Genomic DNA, 11,181 nt, shown 5'->3' with positions numbered 1-11,181 from the left:
CGAGGTTGCAGATTGCAACCAACTGAAGCTTCTCCCATGTGCCAAGCGTGTAGGAGAACTACGGTGGCCGACGCAAAAATCACAAATGTCCGGCCCTCTCTAGAGTCAACGTTTGGTTTGTCCATTCTGAGCTATTGTAGAAACATGGCGGCCGGCTCTGGGAAGAGGACCCGCTCCATATGTAGATATGAAGGGCTCACTCTAAGGTAATGAAAACACAATGTTTCTTATTTTCAGGTGATTATACACTAAAGAAACATACTTTACGTTAATATTATATTCCATTTATGCCAATAGATCTCCCGAAATACTACACACTGTTCCTTTAAGAGTTGGGACCAGATCTGAGCATGGTGAGGAACATGTCAAAAAGTCTCACACACACATTTAAAAGATACAGCTGGCGATATTTTATATTTTTCTTATTGTCAACAAACCCTATGAAAAGACCAAACTAGTGTTGCCTGCTATAGTTTATTAGTCTGTGCCATATAGCTCCAAAAAACTATAAAAACACTATAAATGAGTGACACGTTCCTTCATTACAATAAATATTGTGGTTTATTTCAGAGTCAAATAACCACAAACACCATCCTTCTGCTCACTAGAGCACCAAATCTGCGGCTGAACAAATGCACTTTTTACTCTTGTTTGACTAATATAACCTACAGTGTGCAGCTGTTTTAGGAAAGGACTTACTCTCCCCATTATTAGATGTTCTCAAGCTTTTGATTATATCACCTAATCAGAGTTTGCTTAGTCGTCATGAAAATTGAGTTTCAAAGGTCATTCTTGACCTTGAAAACTGCAGTTTCAACTCAACTGTTAAGCTGATGATCCATTTAGGTGGGTTAGGGCCCTGATCTTGTGCATGCTGGCTCACTGGAATGGCTGTGACACACTAAAATAAAGTGGGATCATAATTGATTGTATTAATTACACCTATGTTTACCCTGCTATCACATGTCACAATGGCTGCTGTGAAAAGGGCCTACTGAGCAAACTTTCATCCGTTGATGAACATCAGGTGATGTGATCGAACGCTCCAAAACGGCAAATTCAAACTCAGGTAAACTAAATATTTATTATCAGTCTCACAATTGTCAGCTTAAAAAAAAAAAAAGGTCAAAATTGATGCAGCAGAACCAAAGATACCGGCTGTGTTTCGAAATCTCATACTAACATACTATTCATACTAAGTATGATGTAAAATTGAGTATGTAGTGCGTTCCAACTCAATAGTATGAGGATTCTGTGTATGCGAGAAATGCCCGGATGTATACTAGAGTAACAAGAATTTCTGAGTGTGAGACGTGAGCTTACTGGACATATTCAACCGACCCAAAAAATGCATTACGTCTCTTCAGACTGTGCAATGGCGGACTGCAAGGCAGACAGTTAAAATAATTGACCGTGGGATAAAATAACTAGGAATGATGGTGAGTGACGTTAAGGTACAGTTAAGAGGAAAATAATCTACTGAAGGAAACATATTTAACACTTAAATATTTAATAATTGAGTGGAAAAGGTAATGTTGATTTGTGATAATCAATTTTCATTTAACAATATAGTCATGTGATGCAGCGAAGATGTATTGCTTGAGTTTATTTCAGTGTGAAGAGTCTGCTGCCTGCTTAATCATTACTTTAGTATGCAGTATGCTGAACATACCGACTCAGTATGTAGTATGCTATTTCAAACACAGCCATTGTGTTTTTTATTCCACACATTCTCCTTCCTTTTCAAAACCTGGAGCCTACTTTACCCACAATGCAACTCGACCGCCAACAGTTTTGGTAGGAGATTTAGGTGTGTCGTGATGCTAGCCTCAAGCAGAGATGAGGAACTACAGAGGTCTGGTAAGCTCACTTCTTTCTAACTCCACACCCCCAAACTTTTGTCTTAATTTTCAAACTTATAGTCTTCAAACCTAACCATCGCTGAGCCTATAGTGACATCATTTGAGTCAATTTATCAGATTTACACAGCTTCCACTGGAGCAACAAAAGGCTTTATATAACTTTCACATAATATGCAGTAGTACTCCCTGACACCTGTACACAGACTGTTTGTCTTTTGGCTGCTCCCATTAGGGGTCGCCTAAGCGGATGATCTGAGATCTGGTTTTATGATCCGCATATTTGATTAGGCATAGCTTTTACGCTGGATGCCGTTCCTGAGAGGACCCCCACCCCCATTCACAGCACCTGTACACAGACTTTGATGCCTAAAGTCCGTGGCGTTCCTCTTTAAAGATTTGCGCCTTCAACAGGAATCAAAGAGCCACAGTCAGAAAGAGACAAGACAAACCTGTTGTAGGTTTTGTTCTTTTCATGGGATTTGTTGACAGTGATCAAAAATATAGAATAAAACCAGCTTCATCCTTTTAAAAACAGACATTTGCACAGCTTGAAACACAATAATGAATCTACCCATGCTCACTCCCACTCGCTCACTCACAATAACGTTAGAAACACAGGTATCTAGGCTGGACCTGGAGGTGAGAGTGACCTCTACAAATGTAAGAAACGTCAACATTCATGAGGCGACAGTATGGATCTCCTCTGGTCATTCTGACTGATCCTTAGTGTGGGCGGGGACACCCTCTCCCTCAGGTTCTGATTGGTCCTTGTTCAGAGATGGACTCCTCTGTTCTTGCTGTGTGTCGTCCGGCTCAGGGGTGTGGGTGAGGGGGTCATAGTCACAGGCCAGCTCTGATTCCTCAGTGTGGGAGGGGCTGCAGTCAAAAGTAAACTCTGACGGTTCCTCGGTGAAAGAGGGACTCTCCTGGAGCACCAGCTCCGACGATTGACTTGAGACGTCGCCGGGGCTGGTTTCAAACTGCAAATTCGTTTGGTCCGAGAAGTTGACTGGGATCTCTTTGTACGGGAGATCCGGCTGGTCCACCACGTCTGGAGGTTTGGGTTCCCGTGGCAACGAGAGCCCCCTGTGGCGGATGCACAGCTTGTGTAGTTCTGTGACCTCGGATACGTTTGTGCTGTTCCCACTGTCACGGAAACTGGCCAACGGAGGGCGCACTTTTACTCCAGTCACTGTCACTGAGCCCTCTATGGCCTTACGCAGCTGGAGATACAGAGACACAGCCGGCAGGGACAACAGAAAGAAAAGGGAGGGAGAGGTGAGCATTAATGATCATATACAGAAAGAGAAAATCTCTATCAGAAGTTTTAACAATTAAAGAAAGCACCTCTTTGAGAGAGACCACTCCAACCAGTCGTCCCATGCTGGTCACATAGGCGTGATCCAGACCCAGCAGAGAGAAGATAGTGTGGGTCTGTGGAGGAGGAGAGATGGGTCATGGCCTGGATACAGACTGAGAGAGGGGGTTCATTTGCATTTTGGAACAGGTTATGGAAATTATTATACCAGGACCAGACAAAATGATATTTTTTTGCCTTTTGAGACAGTCACTGTGTCAGACTAGGCGATCCTAGGGTCATAAATTCTTGCTGTGAGACTTTGGACGCCAATCATAGCTTGCCCTTATTTTTCATTTTGTTTGAGGTACATAGATAATAAGAAGGTGCCTGGGACCAACTTTACTGTTTCACCTGACAATAAAAAAAATATATGCACAGAATGTGTGTAATCACATGAAAGTGAAACCATTTAAGGTCACACTGCGCTGAAGGTGAGGTCCGTCTTTTATCTTCTCAGCCGGTAGAAAGAGGGTGTGCATTGTACATACTGTACATGTGCAGAGGTTGTGATTAATTTGGTATAATAAGCTACAGAGTCCCCTGTGCGAAGAAAAACATATATTAAAAAATCTTAATATGTAAGGACAACTACTTTCTGAAGCCAGCCTGCTGCCTCAGCACACAGCACTTTATATAAATGTATTTAATGACAGATGAAAACGATGAGGCCGTTGGGAATATCAACATTTTCCTCAGACATATTATAAAATTACGAAACAAAATCCAATATATGACTAAAATTACAATATATTCACTTATTATGCACTGAAAAATTAACTTCCATGGTCTCTGCATTTTCTGACGTCAACGAATACGTCACATGTCGTGAACTCGTGAGCTTTCAGAAACTTTCCTCTTACGAAGTTGTGAATACCACAAGAGGGGGGGCGTTCATATAGACTCTTCTCGTGAACACGGTAAACACGGCCCCATTTGAAGGCACCATAACACCAGAGAGGACATTAAACTCGACTAAACTACATTTTGAAAACACCGAATGTGTGTAATTTCACATATTTTATACTGCTACATATATTGTCAAATGAAAAACTATGGTAAAAATACATAAGGTTGGCACATTTTCAGGGCATTTATAAGATATTTATATCGTATGATGAGGAAAATAGGCTACAATGGTAAAAAGCTCAGTGTGTTTTTTGTTGATACCTTATGCAGAGATGTTTGCTCCACCAGCTGGAAGGGAGCGGGATCAATCTTGCAGTTCTTGAAATCCACCGGCTCGTCGAGCTGCTGCTCCTCCCACTCTGCTATCTGCAATGAGAATGATGACAAGACAATAAAACCTCCAAACTTTGAGTTGTAATATTCATTTTTGCATATTTTCTGTTAGTGTAGGTCCTCACGTCTGATGGGGTCATGCCATCTTCCACTTCAGTAGAGTCCTAAAAGAAAAAAATCGAATAAGACATACATTGTCCCTGTTTATACACACAAAAGTTTATATACACAAAGTACGATCACACCATTGTGTACACTCCATAGTGTACCACGAGGGTAGTATGTAATATATAACTGTCATAATCTGTCCTGTGTCCTATGTTTCGTTTGCTTCAATGTCACTCGGTCAGGTTTAGTGTTTCCTGTTTTAATTTGTTAGTTGAAGATCACTTTACTTCCTGCCTTGTGTTTTCCCGCCAGTTTTGATTGTCTGCCGCGCCCTGATTAGTGTCACCTGTCCCTCGTTAGCCCTGCAGCCACCTGTTCCCACTTCCCCATTAGTCACTCCCTATTTATACTAGCCAGTTCCCTTGTTGGTTTGTTTGTATTTGCTGAATTGAGTTTTATTTTCCTTCCTTTGTCATCTGGCTTCATTCCTGCCCTTGCTCCTAGTGTTTTAGTTTTGTTTCCAGTTATCAGTATAGTTCTAGTTTGTGTTGGGTTAACTTCTGTTACCTGCCTGCTTTTGGACTCAAGCGGTAAATCATGTTCGTCATTAAGTCATTGAAACTCTCCCTGCTGCCTCCTCATCTTCATCTTCGTTAGGGTCTTAACCTGATATCCTGAGCTATAACCCAATGACTCACTTAGATGTAGTGTTTCAGAGGCAAAGGTGAAAGAAAAGTTTGGTTCATGGGTCAAACACTGAACCAGTACGCAGAAAAACATATACTGACAACACCATTAACTTTAAGCACCTTAAAATTAACACAAACTAAGTTCTCCAAAACACACCATGACACCACCACCGCACGCACAACGAGCGTTAACAGCAGTTTAGAGTGAAAGCTGATGAAACATTTGGTTTAACACTGATGTTGAAACGCTGATGAAACCTTCATCACCTTCTCTCTCACACACACTTTCTCTCGCTCTCTCTGCAAAGCCACTCTAATGCTTTGACTGGTGCACCACAAATATTTTGGTCCAGCACTCACTACGTGCGTGTCGCAAGGCAACGGTTACTAAGCAACAGTCTCTAGGCGGCAGACAATCTTACCGCCATGGAGATCCTCACTCGTTTGGGCCCGGGCTTTCTGTTTTCAGGAGTAGCCGGCCCAGCCGGGCTCTTTCAGATGGGGAGAGAAGGCATCAACACAGCACAACATTAACAGAGCATCAGCGAAACTGCTTTACAGTTTTACCCCTTTACATAGTGTCACTGCAACATTGGATCCCAGTCTTCTACTGGGAGAAATCCCCGTGATGGGAGCACAATGTTGCTGAAAGGGTATAATTACTACACCACATATGAAGCTGAGGGCACAAAATCTGTAATGAAACCCAATGTTAATACAACATTGGATGACGGATACACTGCCAGAATAAAGGTTTTTAAACACCTTACATTTTTATCAGTTTTGTTAAGATCGTTGAGTTATTATGTTCACCTTAAATGTCCCCATAAGGAGTTTTAAGGTTGAAAATGATAGGCCTACTTACTTAATCTTTTGATCAAGATATACTTAAGACAAGTATAATTAAGTAGTCTTGCCTTATAGGCCTACAGAACAGAATACTTGGCTTGTAGTTGTGCTTACGTTTTGATAGAGTAGCCTATTAAAGTGCGTGAGAGTTTATAAAAGGATGTTTTGATATGAATTTACTTCAATTTATCAAGTTTTTGGATTATCCGTTCACCGTAGAGGCATGCGAGAACAACACATTTTATTAAGTTTTTAAAATCTCATCACAAATCATCAAGTCAAATAGCAAAAGGAGCAAGTTTCTTTATGTAATACATAAATCATTGGCTAAGTACTATAAGTTAAAGAATACAAAGTATACGTTCATGAACTAAAAAGCAGAGATGCTCACAAGTCAAGTTTCAAGTCTTTTCAGTTTGGTTAGGTTTAGGCAACAAAACGACTTGGTTAGGTTTAGGAAAAATATACATACAGTACATATGCTACACACATAAACTATCTCATGTGTGCCCGCGTTGGGTGCAAATAGCATTTTTGGATACAGACACCTGTGATAATAGCATCTGCCAATATTTAAACCCAAGATTCCATGTTTTAATGGCTGCATCATTACATCAAATGGAAATATGTTAATACACATTTCCCAAAATTGATCCAGACATATTCGGTGTCTTTGTTTGGGATCTCCACTAGAATTAGAACAAAGCTCTGTGGGTTTGAACAATGACTGACCCACCAGTGCGTCGGCAATGTTTAAGGGTTAAAGGTAGACAACACATTTTTTACCACACTGCATGATTACCAAAAATACTAACATGTTGGGTGTTCAAAAACGTTTGACTGGCAGTGAATGTGTTGTGTAGTGAGGGGGGGCAATGACTCATAGGAGTTTTAAAACAAAACTCCACAGCATCATGAGATCACACAGGAAAACCCTGCTGCCTGTGGGTGGATCCTGCCGTCAGCAGGAGGAAGAGTAGGACGGCGTATGCGTGGACTCAGAGAAAGCACACACACCCACATATACGATACGCGTCACACTCATACAGTACACTTGCACCCACACATACAAAGTATCGTTCTCTCTTTCTCACCTCCAGCAGCTCCTTGTCTTGGTCAGCACAGGACAATGTCTGAGAGCCTCGGAGAGAAAAAGACAAAAATCTGTTTTTATTCTACTTGAAATATGATTATTTTCAATCTGTTTGTTCTTGGTCAGTGACCCTCTGTGTGTCTTAATGCGTGTGTGTGTGTGTTTCTGCAGCGATGTAAAGTACATACTATTTGGCGTCTCCGTGTCGCTGATGGCAGACACCGTTTTCAAGGCAGATTTCAGAGGAAGTTGAACATTGGAAACCACTGGGCTGAAGGAGGAAGACTCCTCTGTGGAGATCTACATGGAAAATGTATTAACAGACGAAGCCAGACACAAGCGTGCATGCACACACGCACAAACACACACACACGGCCACAGGAAAGACAAATACGAGCACATGCACGTAAAGAAACAGGACAGCACAGGTAAGGGCACAGAGGACAGAGACACAGAAGACACGTGTTAATGTAGAAATAAAGCACATGTATACATTTAACAGTAACACACTTACCACAACAGTTCCATCTGTGCCTTTACCTACTGCTACATGCTTCACACATGCTGTGGCTGATCCACTTTTAGCCTACCGCTACAACCCAACCCAAGCCAGACTTTCCCCCAGCCCAGCCCTGGCGCCCCCGGACGCCTCACACCTGTTGGGTGCTCACCAGGAAGCGGACCGCTTGCCGAGCGCTGGTGTTGGTCGAGGCGTTGATGTGGGTGTGGGAGCAGGGGGAGCTGGGCGTGCTGTCGGTGGTCAGGCTGGGCAGGTGGTCGTGGGTGCCATTGTCCTGGACCAGCTGGCGGAGGTACTCCAGCCTCCGCTGGCGGCCCAGCTGAAGAGAGAGCAGCGACTGGAGCTGCAGCCGCTCGATGGAGCCCAGCAGGATCATGGAGTCTGAAGGAATTAAGATTAGAGAATGAGATGAGAACAGCAATGTCAGTAAAATGTTTAGAATAAAACTAATACAATCTAACACAACAGTCCTGCAATAAATCCTAACTTTATGAAGGTTATAATGTTCAGTCTTTTGTTTAAACTCTTTTAGAGACGTGTTGAAACGTTATTCATGAAAATAAATCACGAACCACAGTGGGCCTATATTTATTATGAAGCCTGTTAGGCTATTTCCTGCGGCTGCTAACATTTAACATTTATGAAGTATTTGTGAATTTTAATAAAACAATTTCAGAACTTTGAATATTATTGAATATTTTAATACATTTTTTAAAACTTTAATTCACCAAGTAGTGCAATATTTTCACTTTCCTTGTCCTTTCCTCATGCGGACACATAGGAGATGCCCAACATACACAACAAAACAAAACATACACATTGAATGTGAATTTAACATGCCAGAATTAAATCCCCCTTTCAGAACCATGGATAGCGCCGCTCAGCCAGGCATGCCAAAACACTTCAATATTTAGAAAGTAATCTCAAAATGCAATAGCAAAACGTGCTGTCAACATAAAAATAAAAAGCCTGACTTGTCAGACTTCAGAAAACAGTCTGCTGGATAAAAATAATTCAGCCGAGGCAGGGATATATATAGACCAGAGGGGGGAAATCCCCCCATTCCCACGGCAAATCGCACCCTGGTTATAGTAAAAGGTGTTTCTAATATTTACTCTTCACTAATTGATATAAATGGTGTGTAAAACAAGGAACAACCGTCATGAAGATGGGATTTATTGCAGGTTGACTGAGTGTACTGTAGGTTTCAAATTATAATTTTCCTCATAATATTCTGTAAATAATCCTATCAAAGGGGTGAAGTCATTTCAACTGAGGAACAATTGAGCCATTCGTCCTGAGTAGGTCCAAATATTCACTCTCTATGGAACACTCTTGCGTCTCATACTGCCGCTAAAGAGTGCCTTGTGTAAATGGTAAATGGACATTTATATAGCGCTTTTCTAGTCTGCCGACCACTCAAAGCGCTTTACACTACATGTCAGCATTCACCCATTCACACACTGATGGCAGAGGCTGCTAAGGTGCAAACTTTGCCCATCAGGATCTAATCTAAATATTCATTCACACACCGATGGCTATGCCTTCGGTAGCAATTTTGGGTTAAGTGTCTCGCTCAAGGGCACATCGACATGTGACCCTGAGCAGCCACATGTCGATGTGCCCTTGACGACCTGCTCTACCCTACAAGACACAGCCACCCCTTTGAGTCGATATCGATATGCCGACGGCCCTGACAAAAGCATCAGTATTTGACGTCCTGGGAATCAGAACAGGTATTTCTTGGAACAGACAGTTTCAGTTCAGTTTGTGAATCATAACTTTGCCAATTAGAATATTTTATTTAGACTGCCTGTTTGTTTTTTTATAACATTTGATAATTATGGTTTATTTTGTTTTTTTAAAAAGCGATTTGTATAAAAATATGTTTATATTCCCTGAAGTACGCAGATATTATATCAGCACTAGTATCAAAACAATGAAATTTGACAGGATTGCTGCACTAGTATCAAGTTGATCCCCAAGAATTGTTAAGTTGGATTTTGTTTACAATGAACTTACCCCTGGACTCCACCAAGGCCAGTGTTTTGAGCTGACCAGTCAGCAGCATCTCCTGCAGGTCCCGATAGCAAGAGTGTAGAGTGATGAAGCGCACATCCCTGACCATGATGTCCTCCACACGGATATTATACTTCCTGAAACATGGAAGAGGGGAGGAGGTGATGAGAAAGGGGGAGCAGGGAGATGTGGATACAAGCGTGGGAAGGAAATGAAAAGCAAGAGAGGAGACACAAAACAAACGAGAATCACTTGAAACAGAATAAAAGATACAAGGGACAACTCCATCCTGAGCATTTATTGGAAACAAACAGGAAACGTGGTCCACAAAGACTCACTCGTGATGCCCCATGCCCAGTTCAGGCAGATAAGGGAGTTTCTTGATGCGGATGATGGAGTCGTACAGTGATGGTTGGAGCGACTGGGCCACCGCGTTGGCCAGGATCACGGCGATCATCACGGGCAGGATGTGGGAGATCTGACCAGTCAGCTCAAACACGATGACTGCTGTGGATACAGTGTGGGTGACTGCTCCAGACAACGCTGCAGCACCTGCGTGGGAGGGAATTAAAAGAAAAGTCTTTTTTTCTGTCTAGTCTCTTCACATGCAGTTAATAGAAGAGGACTTAGTGTGTGATCAGGCATCTGTTTAAACAGGAAGCGATGTTAAATGTGCCAACAAGCTGTGTGTTATCAATCAGAGAAGCTGCAAGACAGCAAATCCAAACCAGATTTTCTGCAGGATGTCACTCTAATTCGTAACATTTAGCGCCATCCTGTCACACTAACCAGTGAGTCACGAACGAGGCAATTTTGTATGGAACGATTTTCTATTTCACTTCCGTCCAAAATGTAGTGTTCAACTTAAGTGGATTCAGTTTTCATCAGTCACATTCTATAAGCCGGCATGAAGTGATAAGAACTGGCTGCAGCTTTGCAGCGGGGACGATTTCAATCACACAAGAGAGAGGAAAAGTGAATTATATATCAAGGCAAATTACATCCAAAATGGTGAATTAAAACTCACCAACTACAGCGTAACCGCCGGGAACTATGGGATACACGCTGCCGTCAGCATGTATGCCATCAGGAAACATGGTTGCCATGATTTCACCAACAAGTCTGCCAAATGCCGCACCTGTCCGTCACACACAGAGAGAGGAAGTTATTTAAAGGGGTTCTTTTTCTTCATAGCAGTAGAAACATTAGAAAATATTTTATTTACCGATAAGAAAAACTGGCATGAAGGCCCCGCATGGAACCGGCATGGTGGTGGCCACAGCGGACATCCAGAACTGAGACAGAGAGATGAGTGTGTGTGAGGAATCATAACAAGTCATCAAATCATTGGCCCAATCCAAATATCCACACTTACGGACACACGGACTTTGAGGCACATTCCCGCAAAGTCTGTGAGGGTTTAAGGCTGTCCCACTGTCAAA

At 42.2% G+C, this 11,181-nt stretch overlaps 1 protein-coding gene across 4 annotated transcripts in view; it reads right to left on the bottom strand.

Annotated features, from left to right (window-relative positions):
• Positions 1–542: 542 nt before the first annotated feature.
• The window catches only part of clcn2a (chloride channel, voltage-sensitive 2a), a 42,915-nt gene continuing 32,276 nt past the window's right edge, over positions 543–11,181 (bottom strand). For 3 of the 4 annotated variants that reach the window (XM_037788165.1, XM_037788167.1, XM_037788168.1), the window contains 12 exons: positions 10,965–11,034; positions 10,767–10,877; positions 10,078–10,291; positions 9,743–9,876; positions 7,857–8,101; positions 7,389–7,500; positions 7,202–7,248; positions 5,681–5,749; positions 4,587–4,625; positions 4,390–4,494; positions 3,210–3,296; positions 543–3,085 (listed from right to left, as the gene is read on the bottom strand). In XM_037788165.1, the coding sequence (XP_037644093.1) occupies positions 2,570–3,085; positions 3,210–3,296; positions 4,390–4,494; positions 4,587–4,625; positions 5,681–5,749; positions 7,202–7,248; positions 7,389–7,500; positions 7,857–8,101; positions 9,743–9,876; positions 10,078–10,291; positions 10,767–10,877; positions 10,965–11,034 (1,749 nt within the window). In that variant the 3' untranslated portion in view covers positions 543–2,569. The remainder of the gene's footprint in view (positions 3,086–3,209; positions 3,297–4,389; positions 4,495–4,586; positions 4,626–5,680; positions 5,750–7,201; positions 7,249–7,388; positions 7,501–7,856; positions 8,102–9,742; positions 9,877–10,077; positions 10,292–10,766; positions 10,878–10,964; positions 11,035–11,181) is intronic. The other variant, XM_037788166.1, reaches the window with a different exon arrangement.

This window comes from Sebastes umbrosus, chromosome 12 (genome assembly GCF_015220745.1).
Source record: "Sebastes umbrosus isolate fSebUmb1 chromosome 12, fSebUmb1.pri, whole genome shotgun sequence".
In the NCBI taxonomy this organism is placed as follows: Eukaryota; Metazoa; Chordata; class Actinopteri; order Perciformes; family Sebastidae; genus Sebastes; species Sebastes umbrosus.
This window is presented reverse-complemented; position numbering and strand designations above follow the sequence as displayed.